Consider the following 27,473-nt stretch of genomic DNA (forward strand, 5'->3'; position numbering starts at 1 on the left):
AGTGTACTATTCAAATTGTATGAATATATATCTGAGGATTATTATATTCCATAACCTAAATACCGATACAGATGCATTAACTCAAGTTCTAATTGTGATAGCTGAGTCTAAGTGGACATTGAAAGCAATCAGCAAGTACACACAGGGACTTCAAAAATCCCTTTTTCAATTCTATTGTCACAGCAGCAACTTGAATAACTCTGATAAATATAACAATGCCTCTCTTTATAAAATCCACTTATTTAATGGTTGTTCCAACCGTTGACTCATGACTTGCATATAATTTATTTCTCTTTTTCACAGGACTACTTATTCTTTTCCTACTAGAGAATATGAAGATGAAGCCAACTCCCCAACACAATGGCACAGAGGCAACTGAGTTTATTCTCCTGGGACTCACCAGCCAACCAGAACTGCAGCCTCTTCTTTTTGTGATATTTCTCATGATTTACCTCATCACCCTGACAGGGAACTTTGGGATGAAATTCTTAATCAGATTTACACCTCGGCTGCAAACTTTCATGCACCTCTTCCTCAATGCTTGCCAGGCTCTCTGAGAGGGACGAAGGAACCCAACCCGGGTCGGCAGCATGCAAGGCAAATGCCCTACTGCTGTGCTGTTGGTCCAGTCCAATATATGGCAAAGTGTATAATAAATAGATGGAACGATTTGTGTCAGTTACTTTTACTAAGGCCTTAAAACTTATTCAATTAATTTTTTCCATCTCAAAGGTATTATGCAGATATTTAAATATAATGTAATTAATTCAGAGATCAACTGCTATTTTAGTACATATTCAAAAGCATACCATTTTTTAGTGAATTGAGCCTTGGCAATAAGAATTCTTTAATTAATTTCATATAAACCAACTTTTCAATTAGATCTAGAGTCTCAAATCTGATTCCCTAAAACTTGTATTTTAATCAATGAGAAGAAACTGTTTTAAGTTAATGTTGAAATGAGCTCAATAAATGGATTTATTATGAATCATTAGTTAATAAATCTCTATAGCCCGCCTGTGTTAAAGAGACAGATGACAAAAGAGGGCCAGTGAAAACCACCAAGGATGATTAAAAAAAATAGAAAGGAATACTTCAGTTGAAGTGATAATAGTTATAGCTAAAATCTTCCAATGACAAGAAGTGGTATACCTTGCTTACTACCCTAAAACTATGCATTAAAAAATGGGCACACTTTTCTTTTCCCAGTGAATAAAGGATGTTTTAAGGTTTGCTTTATTGATTACCCCATGTAAACTGGGAGCGATCCAATTAGCATGCGAATACTGTAAACACCACCAGGGGGAGTCCTGCGGATGTCCCATAGGTGATTTCTGGATGAAAGCTTCAGGGGGAATTCTCCCTTGGTTAGGCTTTCAGGGTATAAATCTCCCTAGTTTGGAGACCTACAGGGAAGCTACGAAGTCACTGCCCCTCCACAGGTGAGTGTTGCTGTTTTGAAAATAAAAAAGAAAATACAGAAATGGTGTTTCATGTTTTTCCTTCCTCTGCTAAGCATGAAATGGAGTTTTAAAAATCCCTATGAACATTAAGCTATAAGGAAGAAAAAAAAAAGACAAAGAATGGTTTTGTTCATATGTGGAATAAAGATAACTAAAGAAAACAAATTGGAAAAATAATATTACTAGTTATTTTGTATAATATAGAGATGTGGTTAAAATTGCAGGGGTTGTGAGAATGAAAACTAGTGGGGGATAAAAGAAGGGTTAAAGGGAATTATAGGTGGTGAGATGGAATTATAATTTTGGTGGTGTGTAAGTCTTAAACAAGCCAAAGCTAAATCAGTACAAAAATTTTTTTTAAATCTCACTTTTTAAAAAAAAAACAGGAACAGATAGACTCCAGGACTTTCTGATAAAGGCTGTGTGTGATGTACAATATACTAACAAGCTGACCAGATTTTAGAAGCATTTTTGACATTAGCTGTAAACCATTTCACAGCTATATTGGTTTAGGCTTATATGGGTGGATTAGAAATTCTTAGAATTCAAAAAGTGCATACATATAATTTTCTTTTTAACATGCTTTTCTTCTCAAAGCCTACAGCGTTAGAAATTGGCAGAGATAATATACTGCAATGCATTAATGCTTTCAAAGATTTCATAGACTTAGTAAAACAAGATTAAGGTGATTTGGGTTGGGGCCAGAGTGATAGCACAGTAGGTAGGGCGTTTGCCTTGCAGGTAACTGACCCGGGTTCCATTTCCAGCATCCTGTATGGTCACCCAAACACCTCCAGGAGTAATTCTTGCATGCAGAACCAGGAATAACCACTGTGAATTGCCAGGTGTAAACCCAAAAAGCAAAAAATAAAAAGAGAGAGATTTGGGCCAATATTTATAAGGTTCACTTAAAAATTATAAGTATAAATATCTTTAATTCCTCATTTAAAAGAACTTTTCATAGCCTTCAAAATCAGATATATGTGAAATAAGTGATGATAGTGAGTTTTCTCTAATATGTTCAGACTGATTTCTGAAAATGGAGAGGGATAGGCAAATATGAAGACAGGAGGAAGTAGGAGAAGGAGGAGGAGATGGAAGGAAAAAAGAGGAGTAAGAGTAGAGGGAAAAGGAGAAGAAAAAGAAGAAGGTGAAGGAAAAGAAGAAGGAGTAGAAGAAAAAGAAGGAGAAGGAGAAGGAGGGGAAGAAGGAGGAGGAGGAGGAAGAAAGAAGAAGAAGAAGAAGAAGAAGAAGAAGAAGAAGAAGAAGAAGAAGAAGAAGAAGAAGAAGAAGAAGAAGAAGAAGAAGAAGAAGAAGAAGAAGAAGAAGAAGAAGAAGAAGAAGAAGGAGGAGGAGGAGGAGGAGGAGGAGGAGGAGGAGGCGGAGGAGGAGGAGAAAAGAAGAGAAGAAGAGAAGAGAAGCAGAAGAAAAGAAGAAGAAGAAGAAGAAGAAGAAGAAGAAGAAGAAGAAGAAGAAGAAGAAGAAGAAAAGTAATAAAAAATAGGAAGAGGAAGAAGAGAAGAAGAGGAAGAGAATGAGGAGAAGGAATAGAAGAAAGAGAAGGAGAAGGAGGGACAGAGGGATGAGGAGGACAAGGAGAAAGAGGAGAATGAGGAATTCAAAAAGTTGAAAAAACAAATAGAACAAGGAAGAGGAGGAAGAGAAAGATGAGGAGGAGGATAAGAGGAGATAGAGATAGAGATAGAACTTATTGGATTTTAAAGTTGAGGGCTTGAATTAAGTATCAAACATCTAATTATAAAATAATAAGTCAGGTAACAGAATTTACCACTTAGTGACAGTAGTGGATACCACTGTTAATGAAAATTTACCAATCAGATATGCCTTAATATTTCTCATCACAGAAAATAATTACACACGTTAAGAATTTTATCTGCATTCATGACACTTATTTCACTTGAAATATATATGGCATTTAATGTTTTTACAAATGAAAATATAGAACACATTCCATATATGTTGGTGAAATTTTATATGAATTGATATGTGCAATAAGAAGGTTAATGATGGAATACCATTTTGTTGAAAGTGAAAACACTTGACTCTGCTTATGTCATTGCTCAAAATTGATGGGACTTTACTGACCTTTCAACTAAAGCACTCCAGTGTTTTCACAAACATGGGTCTTCCTATAGGGCCTGAAAGTTTTGTTTCTCCCACCTGTAGTGTACATCAATCTTATTCCTATGCACAACAAAAACTGTTTTCAATAATTTCATACAATCTGTAATACATCATGAATTTGCTTATTGTCTTCCCTTGGAACACCCTGATTTCTCTCACTAATCACTCAATTTCATCATGAAATATAAATGAAGTATAAATGAAGAAAAAGGTCTCTAAACAATTTAGAATATATCCACATGACAGATGTTCATGGTGTTTTGGATAAGACCATATCATGCATGACTGAAAAGTTTTTAGATATATTTCTTTGATGTTTTTAACACTCTGATACTTCAGTGAAAGTGTTAAGCATAACTTTCCCTGTTCTTACTTTAGCTTATCACTTAAAATAGAAATCAAATCCATTTCCACAGCTGGGACTATGAGTATTTCAGATTTAAACTCCAGACTACATGGAATACATAATAGAATGTTGATATTATTGATTGCAACATTTTTTCTCCCTTTTTTATGTGTGTTCATAATATACTCTTGAACTACATTCTTTTTCAAGTATTGAAGGTTAGCCATTGTTATTATGATACAATCATAGGACAAAATCACCATTCTCACATTTCCTTATTAATATTTACATTAAATCAGGTTGTATCATTCACATTGTATGAATTCCTTATGATCATTATATTCCATAACCTAACTACCGATACAGATGCGTTAACTCAAGTTCTAACTGTGATAGCTGAATCACAGTGGGCATTCAAAGCAATAAGCGAGTATACCAGAGGGACTTCAAAACTCCCTTTTTCAATTCTATTGTCACAGCAGCAACTTGAATAACTGATAAATATATAAATGCCTCTCTTTATAAAATCCATTTCTTTAATGGTTGTGAAAACCGCTGACTCATGACTTGCATATAATTTGTTTCTCTTTTTTACAAGACCAATTATTCTTTTCGTACTAGAGAATATGAAGACGAAACCAATTCCCCAGCACAATGGCACAGAGGCAACCGAGTTTATTCTCCTGGGACTCACCAGCCGACCAGAACTGCAGCCTCTTCTTTTTGTGATATTTCTCATGATTTACCTCATCACCCTGACAGGGAACTTTGGGATGATATTCTTAATCAGATTTACACCTCGGCTGCAAACTCCCATGTACTTCTTCCTCACTCATTTAGCATGCGTGGATATTTTTTATTCCACAAATATCTCTCCCCAGATGCTTATCAACTTCTTGTCTGAGAAGAAAACCATTTCCTACATCGGGTGCCTGACCCAGTGTTTCGTTTTTGTGACTCTGCTCCTTACTGAGTATTACATGCTGGGCGCCATGGCCTATGACAGGTACATGGCAATCTGCAATCCCCTGCATTACACCAGCAGAATGTCCAAGCCCCTTTGCATCTGCCTGGTCACATTCCCCTATATCTGGGGCTCTATGGTGGGTACGATGCAGGTGATCCTGACCTCTCGCTTGTCCTTTTGTGGCCCCAACACCATCAACCATTTCTATTGTGCTGACCCACCCCTCCTAATGCTCACCTGTTCTGACACTTACATAAAGCAAACTGCCCTCTTTGTGTCTGCAGGGATTAACCTCACTGGTTCCCTGCTCATCATCCTCATCTCTTATGTCTTTATTTTTATTGCCATCATGAAGATCCGATCCACTGAAGGGCAACGGAAAGCCTTCTCCACCTGTGGCTCCCACCTGACCGCTGTCACCATGTTCTATGGGTCCCTCTTTTGCATGTATCTGAGGCCCGCCAATGAGAAGTCAGTTGAGCAAGGGAAAATCATATCTGTATTCTGTATTTTTGTGAGTCCCTTCCTGAATCCCTTTATCTATAGCTTGAGGAACAAGGATGTGAAACAAGCCTTAAGACAAGTATTTCTGAGAAAATTTAGTACAAAGGAGAAAGGTTCTGTTACAACAATCTTTAAATGAAAATTTCAAAATTATGTCTCCAAAATAATTTAAGACTTTGCTAGTGGCTTTTGCCGGTGTACATTCTTTCAATGAGCAATCGTGAATGTTGATTCATTAATTACTGCCATCAATAGGAGTTTAATGGCAATATGAAGGGAGCGGTTGTTTAGAAATAATGATTTCTAGGAAACTCACCAAGAGAAGCAAGCTCCTTGTACTTCTGAAGGGGCAGTGGAAGAGAACAGTTTTTGAACAAATAGGTGCCATCCCTTGATTTGCCATCAGATAAGTTATTCATTTCAGAGCCAAGTCATCAACATGGAGTGTCACTGAAGTACTTATCTGCAAAGTGAAATGCTTTACAGCACATTTTTGAGAAATAAGATCCTTTATTTTTATATGATTATATTGTCTAATTTTCTTTAGATAAAATTTAATGTTCATATTAAAAAAGTAAAACAAAGAACCAAAAAATCTGATTTAGAGGGGTTTCATTTCCTCTCTACATGTTTAGATGTACTTATCTTAATGCCTGTTCATGTGTTTTATATTATGCTTTAACAAAGAATTTTGAATATTTTACTGTTTTAGAACTCCATGATTTGTTCAGTTTCATCAAATCAGAACATGTTACTTTGCTTATAAATTCCTACTTCTGATTTACAAGTTCAATTTCTTACTGAAGAGTTTTGTATCATTTTGTCTCTACACGCTATTGACAACGTTGATATGTAATTTGGCCTATTAACTTTCCATTTATTGACTATCTGCTAATAATACTAACAACAGATGCTTAGTTGACTACTAAAGTTTGTTGCTATTCTACATGTAATCAATAATTTAAGAATACTTATGATTGCTTCATATTCATTGAAGTTGCTTATTTAATACATAATTAAATAATATCTAGAGAACATATTTTAGTGTGTCAGTTCTTTATAATAATAAAACAAGTTTTAAAATTTTTTAAGGACACAAAAATAAATAATCTATTATATCTCTTATGCTTAACATAAATAAATTTATTTTGCAAATGCAGAGTCATAAGTGGTTGATAGGGCTGAAAGTTTGTGTAAAATAGTAGAGGTCTGTAGCTGTACCAACAGGAAACATGGAGATTATCATGAGATCTAGGGCTGGTGGTTCAAAGATATGCATGGGATAGGTAAGCTGGGAGATACTATCCATGTGGGTCACGGAATGATGATCATATGACAATGTTTACTAGGAAACGAAAATACTAAATAGAGGCTGATGGAGAATGCCTAATTTCACTAGGGAGCAGGTAGTGAAGGGAGGCAGGGTATTGCTCTGACTAAGAAGCTGCTGGAGCATTGTCCTTGATGCTCTAAGGCAGAGACCAGTTTGAAGTATTCCTGACACCCAGAGATGTCTGTTTCTCATGTCTCAGGCCATCGGTCACCTGCAAATTAAGGCTGATCGATATATGTTGTCCTTAGAAATATCAAGTTCCCTTAATATCTGGGTTTCCAGAGAAGTCAGGAGCCAGAGTACTCCCTACAGACCCAGCGCCCTCTAGTGGTCGTGCCAGGGAGAACTTCAGCAGAGGTCTCCCACCAAGTATGCATTTGCAACAAGGCAAATGATTTCTGGAAAGCTAATCAATGCATAGTATTTACCTGTAGATATGAGTGTGGTCTCTTATCCCTGAAAGCTCTAAGAGAATGCCTGATAGATGTTTTCATCTGTAGTGCAACAAGGAAAAAGAAACAAGAAAAAAAAATAGCTCAACAAGAGACAGATAAATGAATCTCGGACCCAAGCAACTTGCTGCAGAGATGGCTCTGAACTTTGCAATGGGCCATTTTCTCTGGGCCACTCCAGATGGGGCCAGGTGCCGTCCCTCCTCTTGCCCTCTTGCAATCCCGGCGGCCGCCATCTCCTAGAACTCAGCAAAAATCTCCAAGTACAGGTGGTGGTGGCTTCAAAGGCCAGGCCTCACGGACAGGGGAGGAGTTGGCCATTCTCCTTCCCCCTGCCCACATGGGACTCTGGGATGAAGCCCACATGCAACCACCGTCTACTTAAGCTCCCACACGGCCGTGATCCAGAGACACACAAACAAATCTCAGACCTGAGCAACTTGCTGCAGCAATAGCTTCAGAGCCTAATGATTAAAATTTTAGAATTCCTAGAGCATGCGGCCTCTCTCGCAGTCATCCGACATTACACTGTATCCATAATAAGCAATAGAAAACACATTGTCTAGCATTGCCTTTTAGGCAGTATGAGTGGTTGCTGGGCTGGGCTCAAAATATCGAAGGTAACCAAAGTAGAGAAAAAGAGTTGTGCAATTGTGCAAATTGTCTGCCACACAGGCAGGGGGAGGTGTGAAATGGAGGGGGGGTGCGGGATAGTGGAGATTTTGGTGGTCAAAAATGTGCACTGGTGAAGGGGTGGGTGTTTGATGATTGGATGATTGAAACTCAAACGTGAAAGCTCTATTACTGTACCTCATGGTAAATCAATAAATAAGGAGGGGGGAAACAGTTCAACAAAATAAAATTAGCTATATAGGATAACATAAGTGTAAAGTGACTTTATTGTGATTATTTCATAAGTGTGTAACATTATTTCTGTTATGGCAAAATTTCAAATGTTCAATGAAAATTATTATTTAACCTAATTGTATGGTAAAGCAGCTAGGTTTTTTCAAAATTAATGTCATAAGATTTGAGTTCTAGATTAAATTTCAAAAGTATGATACTAATGAGTGATACCACAGCGGTAGGGCATTTGCCTTGCATGCAGCCAACCCAGGGTTGATTCCTCCGCCCCTCTCAGAGAGCCCGGCAAGCTACTGAGAGTATCTAGCCCACACGGCAGAGGCTGGCAAGCTACCCATGGTGTATTCGATATGTCGAAAACCAGTAACAACAAATCTCACAATGGAGACGTTACTGGTACCCGCTCGAGCAAATCGATGAGCAACGGGATGATAGTAACAGTGGCAATACTAACGGAAATTTTAAATTCTAACTATGTGGTCATTAAACCTCCTCTTTTAAATTTTCAATGAATAAAACTAAAAATCACTGGAAAAATTAAAATATAACACGCTGAATGATGGGCTGGAGCGATAGCGTAGCAGGTAGGGCATTTGCCTTGCACATTGCTAACCTGGGTTCGATTCTTCCGCCCCTCTTTGAGAGCCCTGCAAGCTACCGAGAGTATCTCACCCACACGGCAGAGCCTGGCAAGCTACCCGTGGCATATTGGATGTGTAACAAACAGTAACAAAAAGTCTCACAATGGAGATGTTACTGGTGCCCGCTCAAGCAAATCAATGGGCAACGAGATGACAGTGATACAATGATGCTGAATGACGAAGTATATAAAAATTAATTTTTTGTAAAGGCAATCCTGTGGAGAAATTTCACACATACACAAGAAAGAAATCAATATTCAGATGATTCTTAAATTTTTATTTAACATAAAAAAGAGCATAATATTAGCCCAAGAAAATTTGTAACACTCATGCTTTTTTAGAACTGATTTTCATGTATCCAAACCCACGGGCCAGAGGGAACATAGATGGGTAGAGCCCAAAAACTCATACACTGAGTTAGCTCTCACAAATCCGCAAATAGAATGATTATTTAGTACTCTAAGCCACTTCTCCCATACTCCTAAGATCACAAGGAAATAGAAGAGCATGGCCTTTTTAGCAGAAGTACTTGAGATTTGGACTGGAGTGATAGCAGAGAAGGTAGGGCGTTTGCCTTGCATGCGACCAACCCGGGTTCGATTCCTCTGTCTCTCTTGGAGAGCCCGGCAAGCTACTGAGATTGTCCCACCCGCACAGCAGAGCCTGGCAAGCTACCTGTGGCGTATTTGATATGCCAAAAACAGCAACAGCAAGTTTCACAATGGAGATGTTACTGGTGCCCGCTTGAGCAAATCGATGACCAATGGGACGACTTTGTGACAGTGCTACTTGAGATTTACTCATAGAGAATATCAAATTACAAACAAACAAACAAAAGTATCCATGGCTTTTGAGCCAGATGTGTGGAGACAGAAATTGAAAGCGTTGCTAAGTGACCACCTTCTGTCTGAGGACATGCTTCAAAGCTTGCTTCACATCTTTGTTCCGCAGACTATAGATCAGTGGATTAAGTACTGGGCTTACAAAGGTGTAGAAGACAGCTATTATTTTGGATTCCTCCACAGTCTTATCTGTGGGTGGCCTTACATACATGCAGAAGAGCGTCCCATAGAAGAGGGTGACGGCTATCATGTGAGAGCCACAGGTGGAGAATGCCTTGCGTCGTCCTTCTGCGGACTTGATCCTGAGGATGGCCGCAATAATGAAAGCATAGGACACCAGGATGATGGTGAGGGAGCCAGAGAGGTTGCAGCCTGCTGAGACGAGCATGGCGTGTTCTTTGAGATAAGTGTCAGAGCAGGAGAGCTTGATGAGAGGTGGGTCAGCACAGTAGAAGTGGTTGATGACATTGGACCTGCAGAAGTCCAACCGGAAAGTCAGGATGGCCTGGAACAGCCCGTCGGAGAAGCCATAGACAAAAGGCAAGGTGGCCAAGCAGATGCAGACGCCCCTGGACATTTTGACACTGTAGCGAAGAGGGTTGCAGATGGCGACATAGCGGTCATAGGCCATGGCCGCCAGCATGTAAAACTCCGTGAGAAGCAGCGCGATGAAAATATAACACTGTATAAAGCATCCGGAAAAGGTGATGGTCTTCCTCTCTGATAAGAAGTTAACCAGCATCTGGGGGGTGGCATTGGTGGTGTAGCAGGCGTCCACGAAGGCTAAATTCGTGAGGAAGAAGTACATGGGGGTGTGGAGGCGAGAGTCCAGTCTGATGAGCACGATCATGCCCAGGTTGCCTATGAGGGTGACGAGGTAAACAGCCAGGAACAGCACGAAGAGCAGAGGCTGCAGCTCCCGGCGGTCTGTGAGGCCCAGGAGAATGAATTCTGTCACTGTGCTGTGATTCGTGATGGTCATTTTCTCAAACTCTGGGCCTGCACTTGAAACACAGAAAGGAAGCAATCATGAGTTGACAAGTCATTGTATTATTATTCTTTAAATTATCTTTTGTCATGCAAAACATATACTACTATAACAATATATATGATAATCTTTTATTATATTTGCATTTCTACAGAGTTTTAATCATATAACCTGTGTTTACAATAATAATTGTATGAAAACATATTGATGACAAAATTCATACTCATTATCTACATTTATGCAGTATATATGGTGTATGTATTCAGCTGGCATGGCAGAGCCTGGCAAGCTACCTGTGGCATATTCGATATGCCAAATATAGTAACAAGCCTCACAATGAAGATGTCACTGGTCCCCTTTCAAGCAAATCGATGAACAAAGGGATGACAGTGCTAGAGTATACATATATTCATATTGAGAACTGCAACTTCAAGATCTCTTAGTGTATAGAAATTGAATTAATTCTCTGTGGCAGTGCTTCACATACACTCTCTATATCTATACATATTCCAGTATATATACACCATAATCTATTCATTGTCTTTTAGTAGTTGCTCAGAAGCAGACAAAAATCTAATTCATTACCATGTTTTGACTTAAACATATGTTTATATATTGAATATTTTGCAAGCTTTTAATATACAAGTTTTTAATTCAAATATTTTGATACTTTAATTATTCATTATGTCACTGTCATCCCATTGCTCATCGATTTTTTCTAGCGGGCACCAATAACGTCTCTCATTGAGAGACTTATTGTTACTGTTTTTGCCATATCCAATATGCACGGGTAGCCTCCCAGGCTCTGTCGCGTGAACTCGATACTCTCAGTAGCTTGCCAGGCTCTCCATTATGTAAATGAATAATTTATATACTGAACATATTATAAGAAATATAAATAGCAAATTATTCATTTGTGTACTGAATACAATATGAGCACTTCAGAATAAGTAATTGGGATTTTTTACCATTTCTAATGCCTTTTATCTGTAACTTTCTCACCACAAAAGGGCAAGACAATACTTTTCATAATGTATATAATTTCAAAACTAAGTGAATTTAGATCTAAAGTGGATAAAGCAACCACTTTTTAATCAAACAAATTCGTAAAAGATGTACTCCAGAAAATTCTAATGGGGTTGTTGAAAGATGCCTACTTAACAACTATTCTTACTTCAAAAACGTAAAGTATTAGCCAGAAACATGGAACAAAGAAGTAGATAACTGAGATCCAATAAATTCATTAAGTACTTTGAGTATGGTGACAGTAATGACACAATATGTTGGTGTAGCCAGAGGGAAGGGAAAATGCTTTACACAGTGAGTATCTAACCATTGAGCCACACCTGGCTATGTTCGGGGCTTACTCCTCGCTCTGTGCTTGGGATCACTCCTGGTGGGCCTCAGGGGTTCGTAGAGATACTGGGGAATCCACGTTGGGTCGGCAGTGTGCAAGTCAAGTGTCCTGCATGCTCCTTTATCTCTCTGGCTCCTGAACTTTGATCTCTTATGGTATTACACTTTATGAATTTTTCTCTTTTTATGTCTTAAGACTGAATCACCTCTTGCATTCTTCAGGATGCATAATTTTCCCCTTTCTTAACCCAGTCCTTACTTCTGACTCTGAACTCAAGGAACACCCCTGGAGGGCTCCAGAAGACATATGTGATGCCAGGAATTGAATCTGATTCCACTGCATGCAAAGCAGGAACCCTACCGCTGTACTATTGCTCCAGCCCAGCACAGCGCTTTTGCACCATAATTTAATTTACCTGGAAAATAATTTGTAAGAAACTTTTACTAAGTGCACTAATAATACTCATTGATAACTTAGAATAATTGCACTTTGGGCCACTGTATTTCCTCATCATGGTGATCATATTTGACCTCACTTTTAAGTATATCAAGTTAAGATATCCATAAACAAGTATACCATTGTGTATTGAATGGTTACATATTGTATATTTTTGTCAGTAACTGAAGATGTCATAAAAAAACAAAACCTTTGAATTTTTTCCCTCTTGGTATCCATTCCCTAGAAAATACTGTATCACTGTATCACTATCATCCCCATTGCTCATGATTTGCTTGAGTGGGCACCAGTAACTGTTGTGCCAGGGCAGCACCTGCCTGCCCCCAACAGACTGTGTAGTGCCAGGAATTGAACCAGATACAAGGAAGGCATGTGCCTTAACCTCATACTATCTTTTTTGGCCCGAAAGAACCAACTCTCAAATTGTCTTACACTCTTGAATAAATACTCACTGCCTCATTCACTTAAAATGTGTAAATGCCAGGGAGAAAACTGACGCTGAAGCTGATATCCCTTTGGTATTCAACACTGTAAAAAGCTGCATCCGGTACTAGCTAAAGATAATGAAAAATGTAAATAATTTTTCAAATGTATTTTCCATTTACCATAAAGAAAATGGATGGGGTTATCTTTATCTGTTCATCGTCCCCTCTTCCTTTTGCCTGGAATAATAATTTTGATGCATTTTAGTAAATAAAAAGAAAACATAATGGAAATTCTTACTAAGGTGCTAATTTTTTTAATTATCCACAATCCTTTTACTTTTATTTATGTATTTTTAAGCATTTTGCTTTTTTACTGAATCACCATGAGATACACACAGTTACAAAATTGTTCATGATTGAGTTTTAGTCATACAACATTCCAACATCTGTTCTGTCATCAGTGTACATTTCCCACCACTAATGTCCCCTGTTTCACTCTCCCCCACCCTCACAGCCTGTCTTTATTGTAGGCACTTTTCTTCTCTCTCTCTCTTTCTCTCTCTCTGTCTCTTCTCTCTCTCCCTCTGTCTCTTCTCTCTGTCTCTGTCTCTCTCTCTCTTGCTCTTTCTTTCTCTTTCTTTCCTTTAGGCATTATGGTTTGCAATACAGGTACCGAAAGATTATCATATTTATCCTTCTGCCTGCTTCCAACAGTGCTCATTTCCAGCTCTCATATCCTAGTTGCCATCCCCCATCCACCACTTGGAGCAAGCTTCCAGCCATGGGCCAGTTCTCCCGGTTCTTGTTTCAACCATCATTGGTATCCCACAAATAAGTACAATCACTCAATGTCTGTCCCTATTGAATAAGGTGCTTAGAGGCAAAAAATAAATACTTTCTGGAGGCTAGAGCAATAGTACAGCAGGTAAAGTGTTTGCCTTGCCGGTGGTCAACCCAGGTTTGATCCCCCGCACTCCATATGGTCCGCAAAGCCCTGCTAGGAATGATCCCTGAGCATGAGCCAGAAATAAGGCCTGGCCACCACTGGGTATGGGATCCCAAGCCAAAAAGATAAGAAAGAATATAATATCTTCTTGTGAAAGTAAGGGATAAAAAAGGGTCCAAATGAGTTCCAACCGGCAGGTGAATCTCAGGTGCTAGGAGAATGTCATGTATAAATGTCAACATGCTGAGTGACATAGATACACCTCAATGTCCACTCTGTCACTAGAAGAACTCCAGGTCAAAGGAACAGGAGGGATCCCCTCTTTCAGCCACTCAGTTTTTCCCAATGTTCAGAGTATTCCATCAAGCAAATAGAATCTTGATGGGTTTCAAACTATGTTCATTTCTGTTGCCAACTCATTCTCTAGAAGTACTTGACTGATTATAAGTCAACTGAAAGGTTTTATCACTGTATCACTGTCATCCCGTTGCTCACTGATTTGCTCGAGCAGGCACCAGTAACATCTCCATTGTGAGACTTGTTGTTACTGTTTTTTGCATATCGAATACGCCATGGGTACCCTGCCAGGCTCTGCTGTGCGGGTGGGATACTCTCGGTAGCTTGCTGGGCTCTTTGAGAGGGACGGAGGAATCGAATCCTGGTCAGCTGCATGCAAGGCAAACATCCTACCTGCTGGGCTGGGAAGGTTTTAAAATTCTACAAATAGAATTACTCAGAGACTGCCATAACATGCAAGTTATCTAAGGATTCAGTCCTTTACTGTTCAGCACATCAGCATTTCATGGCCTTAATTCCGATCAGTGATTCTGGTGTAGACTCTTTCAGATAGGAATTCCATAACCATGACAAGTCTCTGGCTAGTCATGGGGAAGCTTAACTACCCCAGCTATAAAATTGTAAATGAATTGTTTTAGTATAAAATAATGCATCCACTTACAGATACAGGCAAACATCCTGCAAGAAACAAGTTGGTAATTGGTGCTGCAAGAAATGAAGTTGATGTTTTATCACTGTCCACAGCTCTTTATTGCCCACAGCCACTAGGTGAGGGTTATGTCCTTTTTCAAAGCTGAAATTCAATATTCATGAGCCTCACTGATTTTCAAGGTCACAGAAGCCCTATTTTAAGTAACAGTTTTCATAAAATCCTCTAGCCTCATAGTGAGACTTTTAATACAATTTTCTCTTAACAAAAACTCAAGTAAAAATTGCAGACTTACTTCCAATTCCAAAATATACCTATTTTACCGAGTTGTGTTTAAGGAACTTCTGGGTCCTCTCTCAGGTATAAAATGAAGACATTATTATACCAAGATGAAAGAGGTAGAGATAAAATGTAAAGCAAATCTCAGAAGAATTTAAGAGTAGTGGTGATGAGTCTTCCATCAGGAATCATCCTCTCGGGTTTAATTAGAACCATCTGTGGTAAGAAAACTAATCATCTGTGTTAGTCATTCAAAATTTACTTTTTTCCTGAAGAGTACTGTAGAAGGTAGACCAGGAGATTTCACCTTGAAATTGATGGTGATGCTTTGAAAGACTGTATTGACTCTCCAGATGCAAATGCCTCATCAGTGTCCTCTCTGTTGAATGTCCAAGTCTTGGTTATGGTCACTCATATGCAGAGACATTACACTGAGAGGACTGCTGTCACTTTCATGAGTAATTTGTATGTGTGGGAACTTTCACAGAGGTAATTTGAATAATTGCTGAGCGTCATCTTGTGTGGTATGAATTCATCCTGAACTTCATGAAACAGGCTGAGGTACATGGCAGACTAATTCTCCCAGTGTCATAGCAGTAGGTAGCAGATCAGAAGTAAATAGTGGTAAGAAGAGTAAGTTTCAGAGGATTGCCAGGCTGACTTCACATAAGGAGATTACAAATCTAAGTGTAGATACTAATGACCTCAGCTTGTGACTCCAGTGTGTTCTTCCATCTCTTTTATTTTGGGGAGTTGTTCCCAAACAATGCTACAAAGGCGCAGGAGCCCCACCCCAGCAGTATTCCGCCAGCTAAGTTAGATGGTTTAAGGCTAGGATTTGACAATCCAGTGATGCTTGGACCCAAGGACCAGAAGTCACCAGGGGCCAATCTGGAGGTACTCAGGCACTCAGGCAGTGTCAGAGGTTAAAGTTGTAGTCTCCTTACTTTACCTTTTTTAATTTAGAGACTCTCAGATAGTGCTCACAGTATCAGAAGCCACTACCTGTAGTTATAAGCCAAATAAATTAGTGATCCGTTGTGAGGAACCAAGAATGCAATGATTCTTGGGTTCTGGGATGCCCAGGATTACCTGGGTCACACTGGCAATGATAAAGAGGTCCCCATGTCACATCCTTGAGTGCTTGGGGCCTTAAGGTGCCCCAGAAATGAGGCATTATGTGGTACAGGGATCAAATCAGGACATGCACTTAAACCCCTGCACAGTCTTCCAATATATGCTCTCACTACTTTTTTAATTAGCTTTAGCTTCTCTATAGTAAATCCTTTCTTTTTCTTTTTGTATTCAGGTGGTTCCTCACACTAAGGTAAACTCAAACAGAAATTTCAAAAGATAGATTCTCTGTCTCCATAGCATTGAGTTTGATCTTCCTGAATTCTATCTTACAAACCTCTCTATTCTCTCTAAAACTCTGTTATCAAACAGTACTAAAATTTGTATAGAATTTGTATAGCATGAGAAAAACTCCATGAATAACCAAAGCCACTTGGAGACAAAAGGTGGAAGTATTCCTGGTTTTTAAATTATGCCACAAAACTGTAGTAAACACTACAGTGTAGCACTGGACTGAAGACAGATTCTCAGATCAATCAATGAAATAGAATTAAGAACCCAGAGATAAACCTTCAGACATATGGACAATTATTAGACGAGAATCCATAAAAAGCCTTTAAAAAATCATGTACAGTACTTAGCAGGGTAAAAAATTCAAAAATATCTTCAATTTCTGATTCAGAAATTGAATTTGACAAAGACAACAAAAAACAAAAACAAGCAAAGGGGGTTTCATCGAACTTCTTACATGTCAAAAAATAGAACACTCAAACTAAAATTATAAAACACCCTACTGAATTCAAGGAAAGACTTGCACACCATAGATCAGATAAAGGACTAATATCTAAGATGTCTAAACCACAAAGTTCAGGGCTGGAGAAATAGTACAGCGTGTAGGGTATTCTTTTGCCTTACATGAAGCTAACCTGGATTCAATTGCCGCCATCCTATATGGTTCCCCAAGCATTGCAAGGAGTAGTTCCTGAGTATAGAGCCAGGAGTAATCGCCACCTGTGGCACAAAAAGCCCCTCCAAAATAATAAAAAATGAACCACAAACCTCAATGACAATGAAAATAAATTATCAAACACTGGAGAGAGAAAATGACAAACACTTCCCCAAAGAAGACATAATATGGCCACATATTTTTTTTTAATTAGCGGATCACAATGAGGTACAGTTACAGACTTACAAACTTTTGTGCTTGCCTTTCAGTCATACAATGATCAAGTACCCATCCCTCCACCAGTGCCCATTTCCACCACTGGTGGTCCCAGCATCTCTCCCACCACCCCCACCTCATTCCCCCAACCCCACCTGCCTCTGTGGCATGGCATTCCCTTTTGCTCTCTCTCTCTCCTTTTGGGTATTGTGGTTTGCAATAGAGGTATTAAGTGGCCATCATGTTAAGTGGCCATCATGTTCGGTCTATAGTCTACTTTCAGCATGCATCTCCATCCCAAGCAGGTCCCCCTAGCACCCTTTACTTGGTGGTCCCTTCTCTATCTGACCTGACTTTTCCCCCAGCATGTGAGGCCGGCTTCTATGTCCTGGAGTAATCCTCCTGGTACTTATCTCTACTATACTTGGGTGTTAGTCTCCCATTCCGTTACTTTATATTCCACAAATGGCCACTAGACATATTTTTAAAGTGTTCATTGTCTCCTGTTATCAAGGAAATGGAAATCAAAATGACAATAGGATATCACTGCATACCAGTGACCAGAAAAGAAAAAAAAAATCCTTTAGGGATTATAGAGGAAACTGGGATTACAGCACTCACCTTGCACACTGCCAACTCAGATTGGATTTCGGGCAATGCAAATGGTTTCCCAAGTCCCTTCAGGAGTGATCCTTTAGCAGAAAGCCAAGAGTAAGCCCTTAGCATATAAGTTATGGCACCCCACCACACACAAACAAAAAATTCCATAATACTATTCCATTACTTAAAATAATATGGTGCCACAGACTCAATGTTTTAAAAAAGTACACTTTGTACTTTATTTATTTTTTTGGCTTTTGAGGGCCACACCCAGTGATGCTAATATGTTAGTCCTGGCTCTACACTCTGAAATCACTAATGGCGGTGCTTGGGAACCCTATGGGATGTGGGGATCAAACCCAGGGTGTCCACATGCAAGACAAATGCCCATCCCGCTGTACTCTCACTCAGCCCATGGGTCCCTTGAATCTGCCAGGAGTGATCCTTGAGTGCAGAACTAGAATTAAATCCTGTATATCACTGGGTGTGGCTCAAAAAACAAACAGAAGGGATTTTATTCTTAATAACAGGTGAGACATGACTATTACCATAACAAGATCCAAGTATAAAATAAAATGTAATGTAATATACTTTAGATTCCAGATTTGAAATGTATATATGTAAATGATAATAGGCACTATTTAATATTGTTTAAAATGGTTTTAATTTTCTTATTCACATAGGTCAAAATCATATAGTAATAACTAATTGGACCTTATTGGTTTATTTTCTGATCATTTTATTGGCAAGTTCTAAAAGTTTTGTTGAAATAAGTAATATAAAGTAAATTTGTTATGTGCCAAAGGGGACAGGTTGGTACTGGGAGGGAAACTGGTGATATTGGGGGAGAGGGGAGGTCACACAGGTAGTGATGGACACTAAATGCTTAAAACAACTGTGTAATGAAGAACTTTTTAAATAATGGTGGCTTTTAATAAAAATCAGAAGTAAAGAAAAAAACTTCAAATTTACATAGACAAATTCAAATTGTTTTTTTAATATAAGACAAACATTTGTAGGGATAACGAATGTTCAAAAAAATCAACTACATTGATTGAATAAATCCTGTTTGCTCCATCTTCATATCTTAGTGTGCCTTTTTCTTCTCATAGAAACTAATACTTATTATAAAGCAGGAATCATACAAAGCCTAATGACTGATTATCTAAAAATTACTTTTACTTTAGAAATCATTTAAAAATAACTATGTTATCACTTATAGCCAACAAAATCTACAAAAGTCTCCATGAGGTATATTTGAAGATTATTTTTTATTAAATCACTGTGAGATAGAGCATTCCAAAGTTGTTTATGATTGCATTTCAGTCATACAATGTTCCAACACCCATCCCTCCACCTGTGTCATTTCCCATCACCAGTGTCCCCAGTTTCCCTCCCACCCCTTCAAGCCATCCCCCACTTCAGCATGCTCTATGGCAGGCACCTCTCTTTCCTATCCCTTTCTCTTTCTCTCTTTCATTTTAGACATTACAGTTTGTGATACAGGTAGACCATTCCTTTCTACACTCTGTACTACTATCGTTTGTATATATCAGAAGGAACCATCACAGATACACAGTAGGATGAGTCCAGCAGACGTGTGCAAGTTCTCTATGAGGGACTGTACCACCTGTAGCAACTAGAGAGGAAAATAACATGACACCATGCTCGCATTACTCATTCCCTGTGGTGTTCGATGAAACATCAAGACACAGTAGTCTGAGAGCTGGGCAGTGCGGTAGTTTACGCAAGAAGCAAAAGGATGTAATCCAGGCACACAGGACTGATGATCCTGTAAAATAGATTCTTGCAAAATAGGCTCAACCATCAAGAAAGTGTACTACCACATGAGAGACATTACTGAAATAATGGGGCAGATACATGACTCAATATATTTATAAGGAAGTCTGTTCCCTCCTTTCTCATTATCATAGCCACCACCATTGGACCAATGAAGTTGGCCCAGCATTGTTTCCATTATTTTCCAAGAAAAAAACGACCATGAACTCCAGAGAGGGTACAAGGATTTTATGTATTTTAATGGATTCATGTCAGAGATTCTTTAAGAAAACACACTAATGTTTCAAGAATACATATAAGGATGATAAAGCTAATCTTATAAGGAATTAACAAACTGACTCCAAAATAGAAAATCCAGAAACAGCACAACTTATTTAATATTTTAATTGAATCACAGTGAGACACAAGGTTGTTCATGATTTAAAAAATACTTATTTATAAGTATATTGTGTAGCATTAAGCATTTAATTTTAAATGTAAAGAGCATTAAACAAAGAAAATTAGGTGTCAATAAGTAATACAAAGTGTTAGGTATTTGATTTGCACACAGCCAACTCCTGTTCAATCCCCAGAACCACTTATGGCCCCTCAAGCACCGTCAGGAATTCTTGAGAACAGTCAAGATTAAGCCCTGAGCAAATCCAGGTGTGCCCCAAACTCCCTCCAAATGAAAATTGTTTTCATCAAAAGTGGAAATTTTTCACAGAAAATATAATTGTATTGTTTGGTAACACTTTTGATACCAGAGGAAACCACAGACTTACATGTGCAAAAGCAAAACTTTAAAACAAGGATGGAAGGCGAAAGATTTATACGATATGAAGAGAAACCAAGATGTGGGGAGAAAGGGACTCTTCTTCACTGCTGGTGGAATGCCGAATTGTTCAGTCCTTTTGGAAAACAAAATGGACGATTCTCAAAAAATTAGAAATTGAGCTCCCATTTGACCCAGCAATACCACTCCTGGGAATATATCCCGGAGAGGCAAAAAGGTATAGTAGCAATGACATTTGCATGTCTATGTTCATTGCAGCACTGTTTACAATAGCCACAATCTGGAAAAAAAATGGAGTGCCCAAAAACAGATGACTGGTTAAAGAAACTTTGGTACATCTACGCAATGGAATACTATGAAGCTGTCAGGAAACATTAAGTCATGAAATTTGCATATAAGTGGATCAACATGGAAAGTGTCATGTTGAGTGAAATAAATCAGAAAGAAAGAGACAGACATAGAATGATCACACGCATATGTGGAATATAAAGTAGCAGAGAGATATGAGCTAGCAATGATGCGACTTCTGGCAGAAATTCCTCTGGACTTTGTTACTAAAATACTAAAATACAGAAATCCAAAACCTCAAAGCCGCTATTGTGGCCACACGACCTCATATCTTTTCATTCTCAGCAATGGAAAACAAATTATCAAATTATCAAATGCTTCCTTTCCAGCAGATCCAACTCTTGGGGGGGAAACTTCAAACAATAATAGTGAGTTTTTTGTTTGAATGTAATCAAAGTAAAGAGAAAGTAAAGTGAAATTTATCAGCTACACAGGTGGGGTGGGGGGCTGGAGAGGGGGGTGGGGGGAGGTTTACTGTCGTTCTTGATGGTGGAATATGTGCACTGGTGAAGGGATGGGTGTTCGAGCATTGTGTAACTGAGACTTAAGCCTGAAAGCTTTGTCACTTTCCACATGGTGATTCAATAAAAAAAAAAGGATAAAAATAAGGGCCAGAGCAACAGTAAACAGGTTGCCTTACACTTGGCAGACCCAGATTCAATCCCAGCATTCCATATGGTCCAAGCACTTTCAGGACTTTCATGAGTGCAGAACCAGGAGAAATCCCCAAGCATCACCTGATATGGCTGGGAAAAAATAAGAAAAATTTTAAAATGCCCCAATAACAGGAAATCATAATTAGACAGGACTTACAAACCCAATTTTTAAAATACCAATAAATTTGAACTGTGTTAAAATGATTCTATAGATAAGTTGAAAATACATAAATTAAATATGACATTAAGAGATTAAGGCAGTGCAACATAAAGAGCTATTTCAAACATCTGAAATAGAAAATAACCCACATGAAATGTAAACATAGTTATGGACATAAAACTTAGCAAAATTGAAATATTTAACATTAATATACTTCACAATATCTTATTTCACTCCTATGATGATCTAAAAACTTCAACAGGAATGAAAATCTGTTTTTCACTCATCAGATTGGAAAATGTGTTTAATCGAATTGTGAATTGACAAAAATGTAAAAGAAACCTTCACACATTATTGAGAGAAGTGTCATTTGTTAAGCATTTTGCCTCTATAAAATTTAAAGATGGCGATATTGTAGGATACAGAAATTGCTTCTCAAGGTGTATACACAAGAGTAGATTGTGAACAATGATAGTTGGAAATGATCACTCCAGATAAGAACTGTGTGTTGAGAATTGGTAAATCTCCAAATATGATAAACTCACAGTATCTCTATTGCAAACTATAATGCCAAAAAGGATATAGAGGTAGGCTGGAGTGAAGGGTGACTGGAGGGAAACTGAGGACATTGGTGATGGGAAATGTACACTGATAGAAGGGTGGGTGATGGAACATTATATGACTAAAGCTCGATCATTAAACCTTTGGAACTATATATCTCAAGGTGATTCAATTAAAAATAAACAAACAAAAAATAAAGCAATATGAGAAAAATTTTTAAAAGAGTAGATGGTGAACTTACCTGCATTCATAATTCTTGAAGCACTTTGTGGATGAATTTTTATATTATCAGGAACTAGAAAATTATATTTGTCTACCAGTAATCCAAAAGGTAACTACAATGAGACATTTATATATTAATTAAGGATATATCAGTGGAAATTGAAGCTTCATGAAACAGCATAAGAAAACCTAACTTTGTTTATTGAACATAAAATGTATTTAAGAATATGTTTTTATTTCTATAAAATCTGGAGAAGAATTTGTTTGCTTAGTTTGGGGACTACACTTGACTCTGGTAAGGGCTTATTCCTGGTTCTGTACTCCTGAATCACTCCTAGTAGGGCTCAGGGGACCAGGTGTGGGGTTGGGGATCAATCCCTGGTCACTGTGTGCAATGAAAGCAACCCACTTGCTGTAGCATCTTTCTGGTCCTCTATAAAGTTTTAAATCAAGTAATTCTGTAAAATTACTTGTGCAAAAAATTCTGTGCATACATAATCATCCATAAAATATTAAATTTGATGGAGGTAATTAAAGTTGGTACTTTTGTGTTAAGAATGTCCAAAGATTTTAATTGTAAAATAATTTGTATAAAAAAAAGTTTTAAAAACTCAGCTTTAATGGACACAATTTGAAATGGGGTGATGAGAAGATTAGGCAGAATTTTAGAATATCTGAAATATCTGAAAGAAAGCGTTAGCATGTAATTAATTATGTTTCCAGACATGGTCCTATTTTCTAATTTTGGATTACCATTGGTCATAGTTCATCATAAAATATGAAGTGGCTATTGATATTTTCTACAATATCAATATTGTACATCTCTACCATCCAGAGTCGCATGTCCTTGTCTACCATCAGGGAGCATAACATGACACCCGCCATAACCATGCCACCATAACCTGCACCAGGCTGTCTCATTTTGGGCCCCCCGGAAGGGGGTGAATGAGACCCCTCCCCATCCCAAGGAACCCAGCCCCGGCAGCCTAAAACCTCTAGAACTCAACTGCCACCCTGCTCACGGCCTCTCTCCACACACTTGGACCGAACCTCTCCTGCTAATGAACTATCCCTAGAAGATGCAACTGCATTCGTGAGACAACGCATACCTCACACCACCCATTCTCCAAAAGTACCGCACCACATACGATGGGATTTAAAGTAGGAAGCAACCAATCTTAGAGGGAAATATTTTTTTACAGATACACATACAAAACACACACACATGCACACAAGGCTCAACCTTTAGTAACGTGTTAGTGATCTCTTATAAAAGGGCTTAATAGCCCCTGGGTGAAGTACAACAATCTTCACACTCTTTCCTCTAAGGAAACTTTTTTGTAGCATTTTCAGAGGTTTTTCATAACAAACAATACAAATTAAATTATTTCAGTTTTGCTTTGGTGCAGGGTTCAGAATGAAAACATCCAAAATATGGTGGTGGGAAGGTATAATGGTGGTGGGGTTGGTGTTCAAATATTACATGTAACCAAATATTGTGAACTACTTTATAAAATATAAACGTTTTTTAAATAGCAAGCAGAATCTCAAAGTCAGTTTTATGATTGGAGTATTTACACAGCAGTTAAAAAGAAAGAGGAAAGGAAATCCTGATAAATTAAAGTTGGTACTTTCATGTTAAGGATTTCCAAAGATTTTAATTGTAAAATAATTTGTATAAAAAATAGTTTTAAAAACTCAGCTTTAATGGACACAAGTATATAAAAATTGTCTGTAAGTTATTAAGTACTGTAAAAATCAAGTGATTTGTGATTGCCATACTGTCACTGGTAATTATGTTTTATAGTTTTATAACAATAAGTTCTACAGAGAGAAAGTTTGCTTTTTATTGATTGTATAGAACAATAACAATATCTCTCTTTTTAGAAAAAACTCCATCAAGATCTTTTTAATTTTATTAACTGTGATAGCACAATGAAACTAAATTTCACCTGACTCTTTCAAGTCCCATAGGCAAATTATGAAAGCCAAGATTTATCCATGATAGAAAATAACTTGCTTATTTCAATTTCTTGTTAATTATCTAGATAACAATGCTATATTGCATGCCTATGACGACAATACCTGCTTTATTTAGCAGAGAATTTCTTTTGGATAACCTTTTTTATTGCCATCTTAACATCTTTGTTCCTCAAGCTATAGATCAAAGGGTTTAGCATAGGACTCAAAAAAATGTAAAATACAGCCACAATTTTTCCCTGCTCTACAGATGCCTCAGAAGGGGGCCTCAGATACATACAAAACAGTGTCACATAAAAGATGGTGACAGCTGTCAGATGGGAGCCACAGGTGGAGAAGGCTTTGAGCCTCCCCTCAGTAGAGCGGATACGCAAAATAGCTGCAAAAATAAAAACGTAGGAGATGAGGATTATGGTGAGAGAGCAGGTGAGGTTGGACCCAGCCGCCACAAACATGGCAGTTTCTTTGACATAAGTATCTGAGCAGGCCAGGACAAGGAGAGGTGGGTCAGCGCAATAAAAGTGGTTGACTTCATTGGGTCCGCAGAAGGTCAGATGAAGCATGAGAATTGTCTGCGCCAAACCATTAAGGAAGCCATGAATATAAGGAGCAGCAACCAAAGAGAGGCAAACACATCTGGACATTTTGCTACTATATAACAAAGGTTTGCAGATAGCCACGTAGCGGTCATAAGCCATCACCGTGAGCATATAATATTCTGTGATCACCAGGGAGATGAAAAGATGGAATTGTATAAAGCAACCAGTGAAGGAAATGGTTTTCCTCTTGGATAAGAAATGGACCAGCATCTGGGGAGTGACGTTGGTCGTATAGCAGAGATCTATAAAGGAGAGGTGACTGAGGAAGAAGTACATTGGAGTATGAAGCTTGGAGTCAGTTCGGATTAGGAAAATCAAACTCACGTTGCCGACTATGGTGATAAGGTAGACGATGAGGAAGATCACAAAAAGGATAGGTTGCAAGTCTGCTCGGTCAGTCAGTCCTAGGAGAATGAACTCGGTCACGACTGAGTAGTTGTGCTTTAACATGGTATTTACTGGCCTTGAAAATGAAGTCTAGCGTTAAAAAGAGAGAGGGAGGGAGAGACATACTTCTGTCATTTATCCATTACCTACGTCATATAACTTGATACTTGATCAGCCAAACTGGTAAATACATGTAACATAGGAAACAGCATAGAAGCATATGCTTGATGGTTTTAATATCTAAATTAAAATAGGGGTCCTCATACTAAAACATGCCATATTTATAAGTATTTATTGGCATGTTATCTCCTTCTTGAAGCCTTTGTATTTTCTGCTAGTCTTTACCATATTTGTTCATTTATATTTTATTTTCATTTTTATTGTTGATATGTTGGTTTGTAAGACTAATATGTTTTAGGAGTACAATTTCATATCGCTTTAAAATAAAAAAATAAAAATAACAAAATAAAATATATGTGTGACCACACTACACCCATCACCAAAGTTCATTTCTCCCTCCATCACAGCATATTCCAATCTCTTCTTCCAGTTTCCCCAGATCCCTTCCCCTTTATCAAATCCTTCCCCGACTCTTCTCTCAGTTTGTGAACACATGAATGCACTACTCTAGCATTTTTGACAATTGCATTATCCAATTCTGCACTGAGGACTTGCAACTTCCTGAGTGAGCTAATAAATCTAAGTCACCTAAGTCAAAGGAAGCATGATCATCTTGCAATTTTCACATTTTTTACTTTTTGAGAATCTAGTAACTGGTATAATGGGTGGATAGTTCTTTGGTGCTGAATTAGTATTTTAACAGACATTTTATTGTGGAGAAATAGTAAAAGCAAGGATCATTCCAGATCACTAAGTACTTTATTAGTGTTTCTGTAGAGGAACTACTAAGCTTAGTATGGCAATACCTTGTGGGTTTTGATCAAGGTTTGATGAAGGAGACCATTTACCATTTACCATTTGCAAAGAAAGGGTAACTGTGAGGACAACTAGGATTTTGTGTTCCTGACATTCATCCTTCTAAGAGGACCTAACACAGAGATGTGTGTCACCATACCCAGCCACTAAAAAGGTGCAGAAAGCTGTTCCTTGGATTTGGCAACGTGGACAGAGGGTTTGGGCCACACTAAGATGAGCTGGGGACTTATTCCTTGCTATGGGCTGAGAGGTTCAGCAGACCATATGTGGTTCTGCATTCAAGGCAAACATCTGAACCCCTGTAGTATTTCTGTTCCAAGTTCTTTAGTTTTAACAAGACATGTGAGTGTGCGAGGGGGGCAGGAGGAGGGGGAGGCAAAGTGCAGGGATTGGTTTACAGTTTGAAGTATAGAAAGAAATGTAGAGACAGTTTCTTCAAAAAATGTATTTTACCTAAATTTTAATAATTAATATAATTGTAAGCCCACAAGTAGACAATAATCTATGAAGGGAAAAAGAAATATTACATGATTCTATACATTTAATTCTAGAGAACCATTTTAATTAACTCAAAAGGAATCATAAAGATTAATCTTTTTATTTATAGTTATATAAATAAAATTATATTTGTAGAATTTTAATTATTCTACAAATAGAATAAGCATAGCAGTTCCTTAGAGATTCTAGGCAAAATTTGTGACTGGAAATATCTTAGCCTCTAATTTCTAGTCATTGTACTTTGGCAAATTAATCATTGCTCTCTGTTTAAATTTCCTTCTATATAGTTTGGTTACTAATATCTATTCCATGTGATGTGCTTATTAATATAAGAACTTTTATTTGATATGCAATCATTTCGTACATGTAAGCTATTATCATTATTTGGTGAAAATCTATGTCTAGTCTAAAGACTCAGCTTCAAAGACTGAGCAGCAGAGGAAAAGAAATTTTTCTGTAGTTAATCCTCAATGACATATAGAACAATGCTTTTATATCTAAAGGCAATCAATAATCATTGACAGAATGATTAGTTATTTGATATAGTTCTCTTTCGTTATACCACTCCATTGAGCATTTCTAGAATGTTCGCTCTGAAAGGCACAGGATAAGTTAAATCAAGACTTTATTTATTATATCAGCTGAAAGTTGCTTTCTATCAATTGAAATATTAACTTCTATGTTCCAAAATAATTTTAACAACAGTTACTCCTACCTGTGAAAATAGAAGAATACCCACCAACAGTTTGGAATGGAAGAAA

At 37.9% G+C, this 27,473-nt stretch overlaps 3 protein-coding genes across 3 annotated transcripts; 1 reads left to right on the plus strand and 2 right to left on the minus strand.

The window, feature by feature from the left end:
* Nucleotides 1–4,580: 4,580 nt before the first annotated feature.
* LOC101538682 (olfactory receptor 1030-like) lies at nt 4,581–5,564 on the plus strand. Its single transcript, XM_004620429.2, has one exon. It carries the CDS (start codon nt 4,581–4,583, stop codon nt 5,562–5,564), a length of 984 nt encoding a protein of 327 aa, XP_004620486.2.
* Nucleotides 5,565–9,603: 4,039 nt separating this feature from the next.
* Nucleotides 9,604–10,539, minus strand: LOC101548441 (olfactory receptor 5M11). The gene has a single exon (XM_004620381.2). It carries the CDS (start codon nt 10,537–10,539, stop codon nt 9,604–9,606), a length of 936 nt encoding a protein of 311 aa, XP_004620438.2.
* Nucleotides 10,540–24,402: 13,863 nt separating this feature from the next.
* Nucleotides 24,403–25,341, minus strand: LOC101538948 (olfactory receptor 1030-like). The gene has a single exon (XM_004620430.2). It carries the CDS (start codon nt 25,339–25,341, stop codon nt 24,403–24,405), a length of 939 nt encoding a protein of 312 aa, XP_004620487.2.
* Between the last annotated feature and the right edge of the window lie 2,132 nt (nt 25,342–27,473).

The sequence above is a fragment of the Sorex araneus genome, chromosome 6 (genome assembly GCF_027595985.1).
Source record: "Sorex araneus isolate mSorAra2 chromosome 6, mSorAra2.pri, whole genome shotgun sequence".
Classification (NCBI taxonomy): Eukaryota; Metazoa; Chordata; class Mammalia; order Eulipotyphla; family Soricidae; genus Sorex; species Sorex araneus.

Coding starts and splice junctions, on each gene's coding strand:
- LOC101538682 (XM_004620429.2), top strand. CDS start 4,581: ATGAAGACGAAACCAATTCCCCAGCACAATGGCACAGAGGCAACCGAG.
- LOC101548441 (XM_004620381.2), bottom strand. CDS start 10,539: ATGACCATCACGAATCACAGCACAGTGACAGAATTCATTCTCCTGGGC.
- LOC101538948 (XM_004620430.2), bottom strand. CDS start 25,341: ATGTTAAAGCACAACTACTCAGTCGTGACCGAGTTCATTCTCCTAGGA.